Raw genomic sequence first — 19,172 nt, 5'->3', positions numbered from 1 at the left:
GCCCAGGCTGGAGTGCAGTGGCCAGATCTCAGCTCACTGCAAGCTCTGCCTCCCGAGTTCACGCCATTCTCCTGCCTCAGCCTCCCGAGTAGCTGGGACTACAGGCGCCCGCCACCTCGCCCGGCTAGTTTTTTTGTATTTTTTTTTAGTAGAGATGGGTTTTCACCGTGTTAGCCAGGATGGACCCAATCTCCTGACCTCATGATCCGCCCATCTTGGCCTCCCAAAGTGCTGGGATTACAGGCTTGAGCCACCGCAATATGTAGATCTTTATGTGAAATTTGTTGACATCAGTGCTATCTATGCCATTGAAAGATCATCTGATCCATTTCTCTACCGCTCCTCTAATTTTTATAAAAATGTTCTCTTAGTTTGGCTAATTTACATATAATGAGATGGGGAAAATGTTCAAGCACAAGGAACCCATCTTTTCCTGTTATGAAAAGGAACATTTGAATTCATGTTAGAGAGCAGAGATTTTCTCTAAAGGAGGGGTTTGTCCAAAGCTGCTCTGGGGAAAATCTATCCAAGTGTTTGCCACACCTATGGCCTGAACTCCTAAAATATATTTTGAAACATCCAAGAGAGGCGGGGCGCGGTGGCTCACTCCTATAATCCCAGCACTTTGGGAGGCTGAGGTGGGCAGGTCACTTTAGGTTAGGAGCTCAAGACCAGCCTGGCCAACATGGTGAAACCTCATCTCTACTAAAAATACAAAAATTAGCTGAGCATGGTGGCATGTACCTGTAGTCCCAGCTGCTTGGGAGGCTGAGGCATGAGAATTGTTTGAACCCGGGAGGCAGAGGTTGCAGTAAGCTGAGATGGCACCAGTGTACTCCAGCTTGGGTGACAGAGTGAGACTCTGTCTCAATAATAAAGAAAAGGTAATCTCCAAGAGAGTTATAGTGCATGCTATACAGCATCACCTCCGAGATATCAGGTACTTTTTTCTACAATCATGATTAAGACAGGTAAAAAATAACTTGGTCTTTCAAAAACAGCTGTGGCATGCTGGAGGTCAGGAGGGCAAATCTCGCCATTAGATACATGTTGGCTGGTGCACATAATATTTTTTAAATTACTACTTTTTAATACGCAAATCAGAATTTCTGGCTTCTTAGGAAAATCAAGCTATATGACAACACAAGGTCCATATTCCTGCATAAAACCATGGGGGCAGGGGTTCAGTCCAAGTGTCCCCTTTAGATGGGCAAGTACTCCTTAGTTCACCAAAGGCCCCTACCTCTCTACCACTCCCTACTCCTCCACCAGGCTCACATGTTAGTTACCTGTTGATGAAAAGAGTCGAATTCTGTAACACATTTGAAGAGATTTATTTTGCGCCAAATATGAGTGACCATGGCCCATGACAAAGCCCTCAGGAGGGCCTGAAAACATGTGTCCAAAGTGGTTGGGGCGCAGCTTGGTTTTTGTACATTTTAGAGAGGCACGAGACATCAATCACACACGTTTAAGAAATACATTGGTTTGTTCCAGAAAGGCGGGACAACTCAAAGCCGAGGCTTCCAGGCTATAGGTGAATTTAAACATTTTCTGATTGACAATTGATTGAGTTTGGCTAAAGACCTGGGATTGATAGAAAGGGAATGTTCAGGTTAAGATAAAGACTGTGGAGACCAAAGTTCTTTCGAAATGTTATAGCGGCTGCCCTAAGAGATGACAGATAACAAATGTTTCCTATTCAGATCTTAGTCTCTTCAGGATTGGGAGGGTCTGGAATGAAAAAGATCTAGCTATGTTAAGAGAGTCTTTACAGATTCAAACTTTCCCCCACAAAGAACAGCTTTGTAGGACCATTTCAAAATATGGCAAAGAAATATGTTTTGGGGTAAAATATTTTGATTTTCTTCCTTGTCTCAAAATGTTATGATGCCAGAGTCTGTTTGAAAAGTATGTCATGATATAAAGAGTTAAATAAAACCCATCTGATTAGAATTTATGATTTGTAGGGCATGACTCCCCAGACCTCTTAGGTAGGAATTTGGGCAAGATAAAAAATCAGAGTTTGGTCGTTATATCCAATGAGGGCATTTGAATTAATGGCTTCTGTTTGTTTTGTTTTGTTTTGTTTTGTTTTGAGTCAGGGTGTTGCTCTGTTGTCCAGGAAAGTACAGTGGCACAAACATGGCTTACTGCAGCCTTGACCTCCCAGGTGTAACTGGGGTTACAGGTGTGTGCCACCATACTTGGCTAATTTTTGTATTTTTAGTGGAGACAGGGTTTTACTGTGTTGGCCAGGCTGGTCTTGAACTCCTGACCTTAAGTGATCTGCACCTCAGCCTCCCAAAGTGCTGGGATTACAGGCATGAGCCACTGTGCCTGGCCTGGATTCTTTTTTTTTTTGAGACGGAGTCTGGCTCTGTCGCCCAGGCTGGAGTGCAGTGGTGCAATCTCGGCTCACTGCAAGCTCCGCCTCCTGGGTTCACACCATTCTCCTGCCTCGGCCTCCCGAGTAGCTGGGACTACAGGAGCCCGCCACCATGCCCGGCTAATTTTTGTATTTTTAGTACACACGGGGTTTCACCATGTTAGCCAGGATGGTCTCAATCTCCTGACTTCGTGATCCGCCCTCATCAGCCTCCCAAAGTGCTGATATTACAGGCATGAGCCACCGCACCCGACCCTGGCCTGGATTCTTTTTTGACGGTTTTTTAAAAATTTTTTATCATTATTTTAATCAGTTAATTGTAATTTTTCCTGCAATTAACTGATTAAAAGATGTCAGAATCAATATTTTAGAATGAGAAATCTCCTACATTTTAAATATTGGTCACATTAAACATTAGGCTAGATTCTGGTCTTGGTTTGACAATTTGTGGTTTCTGGTACAAAACGTTGAGGAATGTTGATTTGTAAACTATAAAAATGTTAGCCCGATGCAGTGGCTCATGCCTGTAATCCTAACACTTTGGAAGGCCAAGACAGGTGGATTGCTTGAGACCAGGAGTTAGAGACCAGCCTGGGCAACAGGTCGAAACCCTGTCTCTACAAAAAATACAAAAATTAGCTGGGCATGGTGGCGTGTGCCTATAGTCCCAGCTACTGGGGAGGCTGAGGTAGGAGGACTGCTTAAGCCTGGGAGGTCGAGGCTGCAGTGAGCTGTGTTCATGCCACTGCACTGTAGCTCCCGACTTGGGCTACAAAGTAAGACCCTGTCTCAAAAAAACAAAACAAAACAAAATGGGACAGTTACAGAGCAAATGGGGAAACATACCTATAAGAACACACTCATCAATCAAAAGCTGAGTTAATTTAGTGAAATACACATGAGAGAAAAGAGGAAAATTTATTAAGGGAAGTGTCAGGTAATAAATACTGAATCAGGTCTTTGATTTGATTTTCAAGCAGAAATGAGCTATGTATGAAGGAGGTCCAGTAATTATAAACAACGGAAGATTTGTTCAATAGAGGTGAATAATTTTCTAGGTACTTGTACATTCTCAGCTGTAAATACCACTGTAGAAGCAGCTAACATCATAAAATCCAAATACGAAAATTTATCCATGCTAAGTATTCACTGCAAGAATCAATTGCATAAGTTGGGAATCTGGTTTTAATAATCGGACTATATTTTTAATTATATTAAAATTACTTTTCATCTTGAGCACTGTAAAATACCATACAAACTTATTACTTCATTAAGTCCTGATATGACCCAATGAAGTAGATTATTTGTATTCCCACATTTGCTAAGAAATAAAGGTTCGGAAATGTTTCATTCATTCATTTGACAATTATTTAATTTAGTATGCAGTAGTGAACAAAGCAAACCAAACCTCCTGCCTTCATGGAGTTTAAACTCCAGATGAAACCCAGTAAACAGATACAGTAAATAGCCTTCCTTTCAGACACAGCACTGTTTGTTAATTCAGGCTTTCTTTCTTTCTTTCTTTCTTTGTTTTTAAGGCTGGAGTGCAGTGGCATGATCTCAGCTCACTGCAACCTCTGACTCCCAGGTTCAAGCAATCCTCATGCCTCAACCTCTCAAGTAGCTGGGATTATAGGTGTTCACCACTATGCCTGGCTAATTTTTTTATTTTTAATTTTTTAATTTTTAATTTTTTAAAATTTATTTGTTTGTTTATTTTTTGAGACAGAGTCTTGTTCTGTTGCCCAGGCTGGAGTGCAGTGGCATGATCTTGGCTCACTGTAACCTCCACCTCCTGGGTTCAAGTAATCCTCATGCCTTGGGACTACAGGTGTGCACACTTGTATTTTTAGTGGAGGCAGGATTTTGCCATGTTGGCCAGGCTGTTCTTGAACTCGTGACCTCAAGTGATTCACCCGCCTTGGCCTCCCAAAGTGCTGGGATTGCAGGCGTGAGCCAGGCTTTCTATTAAACCGCAGCTACAAACCTTCTAATAAGTGGCTGATGCTCTTCATTTTATTTTATTTATAATATATAAAATATATAACTGTATAAAACAATATTACATATATACATGTGTGCATATGTGTGTATATATACACATATGTATAAAATGTATACATAATTTTATTTATATATAAATTTATATATAAATTTTTATGTATAATATATAAACTTATATAATATAAATTTATATTACATATAATTATATAATATATATTTCTATAATATGTAATATATGTAATATATATAATTTATATATTATATATAATTTTTATATATTATATAATTTTATATATTATATATAAATATGTATATATGTTTATAAATAATATATAAATTTATATGTTATATGTAAAACATATATAGGTAGGTATGAGCCACTGCGCTGGGCCTGCATGCTGTTTAATAATAGTAGTAGTTTTGAGGCGCCAGCAGAGTGCAGACCTGTGACCCAGTGAACGGAAGTTCTCAGGACAGCTGAGCAGCTGCTGGTTCCCTCCCCAGCCACCTGACCTCAGCAGAGGATCCTCTCTGCAGTTGGCTGTCCTGATCTGTGATAGTGGGTATGGCAATATCTGCTCCATGCATGGATGAGTTGGTGTGAAAATACAGCAGGAAATAACACAAGAAAGGTGTAAGTGCATCTAAAATCATGTGTACATATTTGTGTAATGCTTGATGCATTACATGAGTGTTTTCAAGTAAAAATATAAATCTAGTGTTAATAATAATGACCCACTCCGCAATGGTGAAATTTTTAGCAATCTGAAAATTTGCAGTGGTGTTCTGGGTGGTTGCGTTACCTTTAACATTGTTGATTTAAAGAGAAGTGTTATGTAGCTGCCTTAGAAACATTTAATTACAGCTGGGTGGCAGAGGGGACCAGGCAAGCTGACCCAGACACAGTAAGAGCTACTGGAGAGAGCTGACTTCATCTAGGGAGGACATAAGTGGACATTCTTTCATTCATGTAACAAATATTAACTGGTTGCCTACCACGTCTGTTTTGTTCATTGCTATATCCTCAGTGCTCAGAAAAACTCATTGCCCTGAAAAGGTTCGCATTGTAATAGGGGAGGCAGTAATGTATTGACGTGTTTATCTTAGGTCATAGGTGCTACAAAGAACAGTGAGACTGTGGGATGGACAGGGGATGGGAGGGAGGGAGGGAGATTAGGATAATTAACACCAGCTGCCTCAGCAAACCCTGCAATTTCAGTGGCTTAGTCGGACAAAGGATTTTTCTCTCACAAAGTGTGATTGGGGTCGGTGACTCAGGGACCTAGGCTCCCTCTGTCTTCTGGGATCTCCAAGGCAGGAGAAGAAAGGAGGAATGGAAAGCCCCCATGGTTCTGACCAAGTGAAGCGATGATGTGGTATGGTGGATCTCCCGGGGAAGAGGGCTCTAGGGAGAGAGAACAGCAAAGGCAAAATCTTCAGTGAGAAACGTGCTTGGCCTGTCTCAGAAATAGCAAAGCAACCACTGTGGCTTCTTTCAGTGAAAAAAGCGCTGGAAAGATAGCCAAGGGCCAGGCCATCTAAGGCCTCTCAGGCCAAGGGAGGAAGTAAGAAAATGCAATTGTTTGAGGTCATTTAGTGTCCCCTAAAAACTTTACAGAAGCATTATGGGTGGTTATAATGATTTTGTAAACTAAACTGTGAATAATATGCTCCATTTTCTAGAGAAATCTTTACAAAATGTGTTATTGTATCTATTTCCCTGAGTGAACGGTTATAGGTTGTTAATACTTCAGCACAATTTTCTACATATCTAAGACCCTCTAGAGGTAGGGGTTTTCCTGCCACTAGTGGCCATAGGCCCAAACATCATGACAGCCTGTCCTCATCCTTCTGGAAGCCCAATGTGTGGCAAGCACAGAGGCCTCCCACTGGACCCCTACAAACTAAGCACCTGCAGATGCCCATGCCTCAGTGCTACAAACAACCTCGGACACCCAATAATTCCTCAACCACCGTTTCTACACAGTAGCTCAACCAGTCTGTAAAAAACCATCACCTTAAACTCCTGGAATTTTCACACCTGAAATAAGCCCAAAGTTACTGTACTTTATTCTAAAAAGTAACTACTAAACCAATAGAAGTGGTGAAACTATTTATCTTACATATTCTAGGTTAGCTTTTCAGAAGTAAAATGAGTTGTATTCTAGAGGTTTAGTTAATGTGGACTTCATGTTTCTGACCACATGAAATGTTGGCATTGAAATTCAATGACCCCTGTTGCTTACTGTGAGAACAGTCAAAACCCAGAATTTTCAGCTAAAAATGTAATTTAGAATATGCTTACTGAATTGAATTAAGGTTTTGCATTAGGATAAACACTGTGGGAGTGATTCTGGTGTAGTGGGTTGGTGGTTTTGTGCAAGATGCTTACAATACCGCAGCCCTTAGAATAATTGTACACTCTTCTGGCCCGTTTCCCAGATTTCCTTGAAAAGGGTCAGAGGACAGGCTGAAATTAATGACACATGAATGCGGAACCCCAATTAGAAGTGTCTTCAAAGGAATAATTAGGCTAGAATTAATAAGAGGGGATTATGAGAAGAAAAAGCTTTGGGCAAATTATACACTGAAGGAAAAGAAGATAGGAAACAAGGCAACGATAGATTGGAACTGATTATTTCAGGAAGTCATTTTTGTTCTATTTATCTTAAAAATAATATAAATATAGTGAGACATGGAGACAACGGATGGATGGTCACTGACCTCACACTAGGAGTGGCAATGTGAGCATTGGGACGCTTCCTCGTGCATGTACCCTGCAATTGTGAGTTTAGTACCCCTATTCCCTTTGTGAAAGAGGCCAGGGATTTTGCTTCCCCCAAATAACAATAACAACAGCAAAAGCAGCAGCAAACCCTTCAAATCTGCTTACCCTGCCAGATATTGTTTCACTTTCCTCATCTGTAAAACAGGGATTACTTTATGATGAAATCCCCACCACAACCCCTGGAGGTAGGAACGATATAAGTGACTTGCTCCAGGTCATACAGCTAGTTAGTGTCAGAACACAGATTGAAATTTAGAAGCCTGGCTCCGAAGTTTGAGCTCTCATTCACTGCACTACATATATCTTTGGGAGGAGAGACAACACATGCATGTAATAAATGTGTGCACATTTATTGTACTGGAAACTCTCCCTCTTTGCTTCTAATTTTGTCAATCACAGCACCTTCCCTGGCTCTTACTTTGTTCTTGTCAATCTCCTCTCCTTGAGCAGAAGAGGGAAGGGAGCCCGCTCCATAGGCGAACAGCCCCTCCGCAGAGGCGTCCTGTTTTCTTAGTGCAATCACTTATTCGCATTGCAAAATATTACATGCGTGGGTTAAGCCATTCTAGGAGCATTCACTGAGCGCTCAGAGTGGAAACGTTTATCATGCATGCAAATACTAACTTACTTTCTAGAGAATGTTTAACTTAAAAGACTAAAAAAATCTCAGATAATTCATTTCGGAATAGAAACCTCCTTCAGCTGCACTCACTATGGCGCCCGGCTTCGCAGCACCGGCCACGAGGGGGCAGTGGCCGCCGCAAAGCCGAGGCGGGCGGTGGGCTCGGCGGCTCGGCCATCGCTTGCTCTCGCCTGGCAATGGGCTCTCGGCCGTGGATTAGCGCAGCTGGAGACGTGGGAGGCCGCCGGCCCCGCCCCCGACCGGTGGCGGCTGCGGCGGCGCAGCGAGGCAGTCGGCACTGCGAAGTGGAGGCACCGCGAGCGGAGGGCGCGACCGGCGGGTCCAGGCAGCGTGGGTTCGCCGCTTTGGGGGCTCCAGTCCGCGCGCCAGGGTCGAGCTGCACCGCGGGCTCCTTAGGTGGGCCTCGGCTCGGGACGCCGGGAGTCGGGACCGCTAGTCAGGGCGCCGGGACCATGGCGTTGCGCGCCCGGGCGCTGTACGACTTCAGGTCTGAGAACCCGGGCGAGATCTCGCTGCGGGAGCACGAGGTGCTGAGCCTGTGCAGCGAGCAGGACATCGAGGGCTGGCTCGAAGGGGTCAACAGCCGCGGCGACCGCGGCCTCTTCCCAGCCTCCTACGTGCAGGTGATCCGCGCCCCAGAGCCCAGCCTGGCGGGAGACGGCGGCCCGAGCGCCCCGGCACGCTACGCCAATGTGCCCCCCGGGGGCTTCGAGCCCCTGCCCGCCGCGCCGCCCGCCTCCTTCAAGCCGCCGCCAGACACCTTCCAGCCGCTGCTGCAGCCACAGCAGGCGCCGCCTCCGAGCACCTTCCAGCCGCCAGGCGCGGGCTTCCCGTACGGTGGGGGCGCCCTGCAGCCGTCGCCTCAGCAGCTCTACGGCGGCTACCAGGCCAGCCAGGGCAGCGATGATGACTGGGACGACGAGTGGGACGACAGCTCCACGGTGGCTGACGAGCCGGGCGCTCTGGGCAGCGGAGCATACCCGGACCTCGACGGCTCGTCCTCGGCGGGTGTGGGCGCAGCCGGCCGCTACCGCCTGTCCACGCGCTCCGACCTGTCCCTGGGCTCCCGCAGCGGCTCGGCGCCTCCGCAGCACCACCCGTCGGGGGCCAAGAGCTCGGCCACAGTGAGCCGCAACCTCAACCGCTTCTCCACCTTCGTCAAGTCCGGCGGGGAGGCCTTCGTGCTGGGGGAGGCGTCAGGCTTCGTGAAGGACGGGGACAAGCTGTGCGTGGTGCTGGGGCCCTACGGCCCCGAGTGGCAGGAGAACCCCTACCCGTTCCAGTGCACCATCGACGACCCCACCAAGCAGACCAAGTTCAAGGGCATGAAGAGCTACATCTCCTACAAGCTGGTGCCCACGCACACGCAGGTGCCGGTGCATCGGCGCTACAAGCACTTCGACTGGCTGTACGCTCGCCTGGCGGAGAAGTTCCCGGTCATCTCCGTGCCCCACCTGCCCGAGAAGCAGGCCACCGGCCGCTTCGAGGAGGACTTCATCTCTAAGCGAAGGAAGGGCCTGATTTGGTGGATGAACCACATGGCCAGCCACCCGGTGCTGGCGCAGTGCGACGTCTTCCAGCACTTCCTGACGTGCCCCAGCAGCACCGACGAGAAAGCCTGGAAGCAGGGCAAGAGGAAGGCCGAGAAGGACGAGATGGTGGGTGCCAACTTCTTCCTGACCCTCAGCACACCCCCCGCCGCTGCCCTTGACCTGCAGGAAGTGGAGAGCAAGATCGACGGCTTCAAGTGCTTCACCAAGAAGATGGACGACAGCGCGCTGCAGCTCAACCACACCGCCAACGAGTTCGCGCGCAAGCAGGTGACTGGCTTCAAAAAGGAGTATCAGAAGGTGGGCCAGTCCTTCCGCGGCCTCAGCCAGGCCTTTGAGCTGGACCAGCAGGCCTTCTCGGTGGGCCTGAACCAGGCCATCGCCTTCACCGGAGATGCCTATGACGCCATTGGCGAGCTCTTCGCGGAGCAGCCCAGGCAGGACCTGGATCCCGTCATGGACCTATTAGCACTGTATCAGGGGCATCTGGCCAACTTCCCGGACATCATCCACGTTCAGAAAGGTAAAGCCTGGCCCTTAGATCAGGTGATATGGAGTGTATTGTGCAGGCTGAAAGGGGTGACTTCGACAGCAGTACTACTGTGGGTAGTAGTACTGGTAGACTCATATTCTACCGGTGGGGAAGCGAGCAGAGACGTGGACGCCTGGCTCTTTTCCCGAGTGTAAGGTGGATTGCTCGACAGGCAGCTTCCTCCTCGAGTATCTCCCAGTAGGGAGTGAGTACTCTTTCTCGAAGGTTCAAAGAGTACCTTTGATAAGAGTGCTATAGTTTTAGAGTTTGAATAGTTGAGTAATGAGCTGCTCAGATCTGTAATCTTCAGACGAGGGTAGAATTAGAAGGGGACCCAAACCATGTTGGGCATCTCTTTGAACACTGCACTGTCACTTAGTGATCGGTTTCAAAAAGTGAGGAAATAGTGGAGAAGAACGGATGTCTGTAAATAAAGAGAAATCTGCTTTCACCCTTTCACACCTCTCAATCTCTGCTTCGGTAGAGGAATTAAGATCAATTCTCTGAGCTTAAGAACTTCCTGCAAAGAATTCTTGCCTGCAACCTTCGCGAAGTAAAGTAAAAACCCTAATTTACTTTGTGAAGTGAAGTAAAAACCCTAATTTTAGGAAAAGCGTACTCATTTTGAGTTTGGAATCATTAATGTACTGAAATTGAGAACGTTGTTTAGGAAAATTGTATAGGGAAACGACGTAGAGTGAATATAATCTGAGGATTGGATCTGAGAGCGGCGTTACTGGTATCCCTGTAAGTTAGCTGTCCAACTGTCAGAGTTCATGAGTTATTAATAGTTGTTAGTGTCTCTGACCTTTGCTAAAGCACTGGAATTTGCAAATTAAAAAAATATATATATAGCAGTAGTCCTTGTCTTAACATTTCTCACTAATGTGCATTCTGATATAATGCCTTGATTGAGAGAATGGGGAGGTGTGGGAGTTAGTGAGGCAGTCTTGCCTGTGAAAGTCCAGTGTAGGGGCGGCTAGGCAGCAGGGAAGCCTACTGTCCCTGTTTCCTGAGCAGGTCTGGCCTTTACTGATGAAATGCTCACTCCCTTTCTTGTGGGCCAGTCCGTTTATGAGCAATCCTAATCTCTGGCATGTCTTTTCTTGCATTGAACTGAAGTTTGCCTCCCTTGATTGTCTTTCTGTTCCCTGGGACCGCCTTCAGACATTTGGAGACAGCAGTCTCGCTTCCTTCCTCTCTGCTTCTCTCCTTCCCCTTCCAAATGTGTGACTGGTCTTCTGACTCTTAATGGGGAAAGGGGCTTGCTGGGAGAATGATCAAACGCTTTCAGTCTTGTTGCTGCTGCTGAAAGGGAGTACCCTGGACATCAGTACTAATTTTAGTAGAGAGCGGTAACTTTCTTGGCAATTTGCAATTTGTAAATGCAGTCTAATATTGAATTCGCTTTTTGTGCAATCACATTGCTGTTGGCCTATATTAAACCTGTATTTACATTCCCTATGCCTTTTTTAAAAAATGTAAATTATTATGAATCTTTGACTTTTTTGACTGATGTTGGTGGAACTCCCTTTGTGAGCCTTAATGGAGGGACTTAGCGTTTAAATTCCATTGTGTTACATCATTCTGGACCTATGCTGGCTGCCCTTTTACACATTTCTGTGAGTTTGTGCAAATTACCAGTAAATAGTTGAAAGGATGGAACCAAGTACAGACACTTGGACATGTGTGCTGGGCCGCCGGTGTCTGTCTACTTTAGGTTGGCATCAGTTCATTCACTGTCAATCACACCATGCACTCAAGCCTTTGTCAAGTGGCCTGCTTTTGAAATTATGTATTAGAAAAAGTATGGTGTGTGTTCTAATATCTATTTTGAGTTTATAGCAATGGTCTACTTGATCTATTAAACCATCTGGTTATGGCCAGGATCATGCCTGTAATCCCAGCATTTTGGGAGGTCGAGGCAGGAGGATTGCTTTAACGCCAGGAGTTTGAGACCAGCCTGGGCAACATAGGGATATTCCCATGTCTACAAAAAATAAGGAAGTTAGCGTGGCATGGTGGCTCATACCTATAGTCCTAGCTACTAGGGAGGCTGAGACTGGAGGATTGCTTGAGGATAGGAGTTTATTTGAGGTTGCAGTGAGCCATAATTGAACCATTGTCCTCCAGCTTGGGTAACAGAGCAAGACCCTGTGTCCAAAACAAAAAAAACAAAAAATATGTAGTTTATTTACTTACTTATTTATTTATTTTGTAGAGACAAGTGTCTTGCTATGTTGCCCAGGCTTGTCTCTAACTCTTGGGCTCAAGCAATCCTCCCAGCTCAGCCTCCCAAAGTGCTGGGATTACAAGCGTGAACCACCGTGCCCAGCCTAGTTTATCTTTTTTTAATTATAGAACTGGATTTGTCTCCTGTCACTTGGGATTTGAAAAACTTCCTTCATTAAAACCAGTATCATTTTATGTGGCTTAAACAGATTCAAGAGCACTAAACATAATCTCTAGGAACTTTGAAAAGAACAGCAGTTGATATTCAGTATAGTTTGTTTCTGCTGTAATCTTGGTGTGTAATGTACAGTGAGCCTGTGTCCCTAGATGACACATCTTTAGAAAGTACTACCATTTAAAGTGACAGTGTGCAGCACATAAGGCTAAAAGCATTTGCTTATAGCCAGTGTTTATCAAGGATGCTAGTGTAGGCCATTTTTAGGAGTATAGATGAGACAAATATCATAAGCCAGGATAAAAGCTTTTTGAGTGTATTCAGGACTTGTGATTGTAAAGAGCACCTCAATTCCATCACCTCCCCCACTCCAACTGTTACACACTTGAAATATGGCTAATGTGACTAAGGAACTGAATATTGGTCAACAGAGATGATAGAACTTTTCCATCAGTGCTGAAAGTTCTATTGGGCAATGCTGTGTTAAACTGCTGGCTGCAGTTTAACTATCAACCCCATCGTAAGCTTCTCCAGCAAATTATTATCTTTTAATGTACCTTCCTGATAGCTTGATTTTTGCCTGGTCATCTCATGGCACCTCCTCCTTCCCATGTAGGCTTAATTAATAAAAACTGGGAAGGGGAAGCAAGTCCTGCTAGACTCTTCTTTGCTGAACTTCCCAGGCACTCTGCCTGAGTGACATTTCAGTAGTGTGAGCATCTCTTGCAGTGTGCCTTTGTGTCCCATTCAGAAAACACACTGGTTTCGGGACGGATGTCTGAGGCCATCCTGGTGAGAACCCAGCTACAAAATGAGGGTGGAAAACTCGAATACTCTTAAATGTGGTGGGCTGACATTTTCCTGACTGTACTAAATACTGAACCCATTCTTTAATAATGGTTTTAGTGTACTCACTTTCTGCAAAAGTGAAGAAAGCGATACAGTTCCCTCAGCCAAAAGAGAATTCTGGAATTTCGATTTTTTTCCATCAATGAATGGAGTCTTAGATAAACAGAACTATTTAGGTTAATGGAGTTGAGCGAAGAAAGATGGTAGTTTGCTGTAGTCTGCAGTACATTAGATGGGAATTCAGAATCTACTAAAATTTTATTTGTGTTTTGCTTTGACCTAACAGGAGTCCTTTAAGTTCTTTGTTCATAGGCAGCTCATCGATCCCCGACTAGGCAGTGTGCCCATGTTTGTCACCGAAATGTAACCCTTGTGGTCTTGATTTTTTTTTCTTAAGTGATAGCATTTTATTTTCTCCCTCTTTATCATGCCTGTCTGCAGTATATCTTTATGGTGTTGATGTTGGTGAGTTTGGGGTAGTACTGAGGAATATATTTTATTATTACTTTCTTGGCATATTCAGTTTTGTTTCCAAAGATGTGATTGATCTCTAATATTTAATAAAGCTAAATCTAGGGGCAGCAAGTTGAGGTTTAAAAGCTTTAGGTTTACCTCTTGGGGTTATTGCAAAAAGGAAAGACTGTAAAAGATGATGAGAAATACTGGTTTCATCCTTGTTTAGGAATTTGGACTAAATAAAGATGGCTAGAGGGAGTTCCTTTAAGTGAAATGTCTTTATTCTAGAGAAAAGGTGTATAATAATGTTAAATTGATTTGTCGGTTTGGGCTGTGTAAAGTAAATCTAGTATTTACTTTACTAGATAAGTAAATAGGAAGTCCTGTTTTCTGTACTCTTAAATATACAAAATCTACTTCATTGCTCTCTTAAGTGTCCCAGATGGAGCCTTTTTTCAATAAAAAATAGCCCCAGGACCTCAGGAATGGTATACCAGTAGTGGGCCTATCAGTCTTGCTGGGTAGAATTTCACCATTGTGCTTCCTTTTACTACTAGTAGAGTTGGCCTCATGTCCTTCAGACATTAATTAAAGATAGCTGGAGTCCCAGCAGGGCACACAAGGTAAGGCTGGGCCACACTGAGACCTTCCCTGTCTGCTCCCCATTCTCCTGTAGCTAAAAATAGCCCTGAAAAGGTGGTGCCAGGAATACAGAAAAAAGCTCTAAGAAGTCAGGGCAAATTGCAAATTCATCCTTATTTTTGAAACCTCTGGGCTAGAAATTGAGGCTGTTCATTCTTTTTGTTTTCACTCCATCTTTAGTTGAACCCATTTCTCCTCTCTGCTGCATTTACCCCCAGATGTTCTCTAAAAAGACTTCATGTCTCTAAAAAGAGAACAGGTCTGGGGCTTACCCTTTGCCCCAGTTTGTGTTTTCTTAGGGAAAATAAGGTAACCTTTAGTGCTTTTGAAATACATGACTCAGTTCCTTGGTTAAAATATAAATGTGACTGCCCAAGGACAGTCTTGGGCATGAAACTGGGTGTGGGCACTGCTCACACCACCCTGTCAGGGGTTTCTCAGACTTCTTTTTTGAGCCACATAGCCTTCAGAGTCACACCGATCACAGAGGGACTGAAGGGAGGCAGAGGACCTGCACTCCCACCCTCCTCCCAGTAACTCAGGGAGCCTAGGGGGTTTCCTTGTTCAGAAATGTTGTCCTGTCTGGCCATCTTAGGACTTCCAAGCATGACGCCAGAACCCAAACAAGTGAGAAGTTCTGTGATTCACTTACAAACCCTTCCCTTAAACTATTTAACATGTTCCTTCTCTTCGGGCTGAATAAAAAACTATTATTGTATTGCCTCATGTATTTTTAAATCAAAGTTTAAATATCAAGTTAGATTTAATTTGCCATGTAATTTTGAAGCTCCATATCATTAACTAAAGGATTATAAAGTGGCAGAGTAATGCTGAGCTCTGTTTGACGAGATTATATCCGGAAGGCAGACGTGTATCATATCCCACATTTATACAACACCAACTAGAATCTGGCCGCTCCGCTGGTGTCTGCAGGAGGGCTGGGTAGGCCTCTGGTCTTTAGTGAGTTCTTTGACTAGCTATAAAGACAGGTCAGTCAGCCTCGGCAGTTCCTTGTGCCAGGTTTCTGAGAGCCTGGTGGATGGGCCAGTCTGCCCCAGAAGTTGCACCAAGGGGATGAGACTAGGCTGGGTCTGCTGAGAGAGCTGTGCCAGTGAAGGGCACAGCCAAGCCAAAAAGCTGTGGGTACAGAGCCTCATCGCCATGGGAGCCGGCCTGTCGGGACCAGCATGGGCTCTGGAGAGCCAGTGTGTGAGCGTGGAGGAGTTTTGGACAAGTTATTTTAACCTGCGTAATGCTCAGTTATCTTTGGCCAAGTGGGGGAACTTCCTCACAACGTCAGCATAATAATTAAATGTTATGGTTCATAGTAGCTAGTCACTAAATGTTTATTTTTGAAAAATAGGTGAATTTAAAAGGCAATGGCAGCTAGGCATGGTGGCACATGCCTGTAATCCCAGCTACTTGAGAGGCTGAGGAAGGAGGGTCACTTGAGCCCAGGAGTTCAAATCCAGCCAGAGCAACACAGTGAGACCTTGTATCTTAAAAAGGAAAAAAAAAAAAAAATTAGGAGCACTCTCCTTTGAAGGACAATTTCAGTAATCTTATCATCCCTCCTGGCAAACTATTGCCACCCGAATTGCAGGCAAAAGTACAAAAGCTCAAGGAGTCTTCAGTCTAGCAATTAAATATCTACTTTAATCAGTTTGCCCTGTATTGCACACCGGAAGTAATGGTAACTGGGATAAATGTCGATGTTATTTGGAGTAACTGGTTTGTTGTTGTTCACATTGAAGAGTGTATGTTAACTGTCTCCTGCTGGCTCCCCCCAACCCAAATCACTTGTATTCTGGTGCAAATCACTTAACTTTCTGAGCTTCAGTTTCCTCATCTGTAAAAGTGAGGTTCATCATTTCCTAGGTACCATTTTGTTAGTTGACTTTTTAAGAAAATAAGATTAGTCTTAAGTATCCAGGAAACTTTTAGACATTGTTTCAGGCTGGTTTTAATAGTGTTCTGTCTGTTTATGTGACTGTTATCTGGGAGCATGAAAAGCCCTTACCAATTGGTGTGAAAGAACATTTATGTACGTTTAGTTCAGATCAGCAAACATGCATTGCAGGCTTACCTCACTAGGAACTTGGAATGTAAAAGTGATTAATACCTGGCCTGCTGCCGCCTGGTGAGGGTTCCCAGGTATTCTGAAGCTGCAGTGTGGTAGACAGCTGGAGCGACCTCTCTCTGACCCAAATTAATAGGACCACCAAAGAGATAAATTATGATAGTTTTTTTAAGATGGAGGCTTGCTCTGTTGCCCAGGCTGGAGTGCAGTGATGCGATCTCGGCTCACTGCAACCTCCGCCTCCCGAGTTCAAAAGATTCTCCTGCCTCAGCCTCCTGAGTAGCTGGGATTACAGGCATGTGCCACCAACCTTGGCTAACTTTTATATTTTTTTAGTAGAGATGGGGTTTCACCGTGTTGGCCAGGCTGGTCTTAAACTCCTGCCTCAAGCAATCTACCCACCCACCTTGGCCTTCCAAAGTGCTGGGATTACAGGCATGAGCCACTGAGCCCAGCCTCTGATATTGATCTTATAGCTTGATTAAACTTTAATTTGAACGAGTTTTAGTTCATATGTCATTTCTGTACCTTTTCTTATGACTTATCTCTCACTGTAATTTGACTTTCCTCTTCTGCTAAATAAATTGTTATTTAGCAGGTAAGGGGACAGTGAAGGAAGGCGAGCTAAAATCATTAGATTTATTCATAGAACGCTCTAAAAGATAAACTAGATTTTATTCAACAAATAGGTGTGTACCCTTCATTGTCTAGGCACTATTCAAGATGCTAGTGTTGCATCAGTGGCCAAAACAAAGATCCCCACCCTTGTGGAGCTTGCAGTCTAGCAGGGTGGAGACACTCAATGAAAAACAAACACAGGAAGTAAGTTTTAATGTATGTTGGAGTTTGGTATGTGCTAGGAGAAAAAAGTAGAGCAGGGAAAGAGGGCATGGGAGGCGGGATGAAGTACTAGAAAGAGTGCTCAAAGTAGGTCTCATTGAGAAGGTGAGATTTAAGCAGAGACCTGAATCACTCTGGAGTCGGGGGAGTCATCCAAGTAGGTATCTCAGGGGAGAGCTTGTCAGGCAGAGGGTTTAGCTAAAGTGAGGCCCTGGAGTGGGCATGTGCCAAGCAGGTTGAGGAACAGCAAGGCCAGGTGGTTGGAGTTAAGAGGATCCTAGGAGATGAGGTCATGGAAAGTGAGATTTGCAAGGCTTTACAGGTCACTGTTAGGACTTGGGATGAAAGCCCAAGTCAGATGGATGCAATTAGAGGGTTTTGAGCCAAGGTATGACATCCAACTGGACATATTAACAGACTTAGTCCAGAGCAATGAGAATAGAATGGCGTGGGGCAGTCAAAGGTGGATGGAAGCAGGGAGCTAGTAGGAAATTCTCAAGTAATCCGGGTAAGAAATGCTGGTGGCCTGAACCAAAGTGGAGACAACAGAGGTGGTAGGGGAGGGGATCCCCCTCCGGATATATTTTGGAGGTAGAATCAACAGGTTTTCCTGAGGGATGGGATTGTGAAGGATGTGACATGCGAGAGAAAGAGGAGTCATCAAGGGTGACTCCGCAATTTTGGCCTGGCCTACAATAAGAATTGTCAGAACAGCAGTGGGGAGCAGCAATCAGGACTTGAGTTTTCTCCTTTGAGGTAGATCAGGCTCATGCATTCTGTTGCATGTCTCCCCACCCCAACACAAGCACTTTCAAGCTTCAGGTCTAGTCTCCTTCCTTGGAGTATCCCCCTTGGATTGTAGTCCTTTTGTGAATAATTGTCTTATGCGGTGCTCAGTTATTAGTGTGTGGGTTTTTTATGTTCCTGTGTTGTGTAGCTGTTAAATACTGTTTTATACATGCATAGCAAGTACTTAATGAATGCTTGTTGAATTAATGAAGTAAGCACTCAGTAGCTACTTGGTTGATCTTGAAATAGATTTATAAGATGTTTTTGTTTTTCCATTTATATGATGATGGATAACAGTCTAAAAGTGTACAGGAAATAAAGATAGAATCTGGATGTATTTTATGGATGAAGTCATTAACAATGTGAGTGATTTAAAAGTCTTAGAGTTATGTGTTTATGAAATGACTTTCCGTAATTCACTGGGGAGGGGAGAGGAAGTTTGAAAATGCTTAAAGTGCCAGAGAATTAATATTGTATACCTCATGATTTCACTTTATATTGATTATTGGTGTTTAAACTTACGCATGCACACACACACATATACACACATACATTTTCCTCATTAGTAAGTTTTAGTTATAATATTTTTACCGGGGTCTCATTTGCTTAATTCAGAGCACAAGATCCAGAGAATACATTCACCTTGTTGCTTGACTTGGATGCACATGGAGCACTGAGCTCATGTGTGGAGGTACTTGCCCTCATGGAAGGCTCTCTCAGTTCCATGAGGGAAGTAGAATGTGTGCACAGAGGACTGAGATAGAAGGTAGATTTAACTTAGTGCTGCGAATAAGACGGTGCATGGGAGTCCAGGGGATAGAGAGGAATTGTCAGTTTATGTCAGAGGCTTGAGTGGGCAGCATTTGGATTCTCCCTTTGAAACATGGTCACAGTGTGACTTTTGGAGGAGCATAGGGGGAGAGCGCACTCCTGATCTTGAAATGCTTTAGCATGGGTTTGATAAGCATACAGTAATTGATAAGCAAAGTACCCAGTGCTCAGGTCAGTGAAGGGAACTGAAGTGAGGAGCTGTCACTGTACTGTGTGACACACAGTCGTGGACATGCACCATGATGTGAAATAGTACAGAAGGAGGAGTAATTATGGAGAGTGGATGGGAAGGTTCAGGGGTGGCTTCTGCCAGTCTCAGTCTAAGAAGAGTCTTGAAAACAAGTGGAAGTTTGCCAAGCCGGCAGAGTGGGG

General features: G+C 44.5%; 1 protein-coding gene across 4 annotated transcripts in view; it reads left to right on the top strand.

Annotated features, from left to right (window-relative positions):
• Positions 1–8,093: 8,093 nt before the first annotated feature.
• Positions 8,094–19,172, top strand: part of SNX18 (sorting nexin 18) — a 95,755-nt gene continuing 84,676 nt past the window's right edge. For 3 of the 4 annotated variants that reach the window (XR_007726500.1, XM_050794095.1, XM_050794094.1), the window contains exon 1: positions 8,094–9,897. Coding sequence is in view for 2 of the 4 variants with exons in the window: in XM_050794095.1 (XP_050650052.1) it covers positions 8,277–9,897 (1,621 nt within the window). In the remaining 2 variants the exon portion in view is untranslated. The remainder of the gene's footprint in view (positions 9,898–19,172) is intronic. The other variant, XR_007726499.1, reaches the window with a different exon arrangement.

Source organism: Macaca thibetana, chromosome 6 (genome assembly GCF_024542745.1).
Source record: "Macaca thibetana thibetana isolate TM-01 chromosome 6, ASM2454274v1, whole genome shotgun sequence".
Classification (NCBI taxonomy): domain Eukaryota; kingdom Metazoa; phylum Chordata; class Mammalia; order Primates; family Cercopithecidae; genus Macaca; species Macaca thibetana.
The sequence above is the reverse complement of the archived record's forward strand: the minus strand, read 5'-3'. Positions and strand labels throughout refer to the sequence as shown.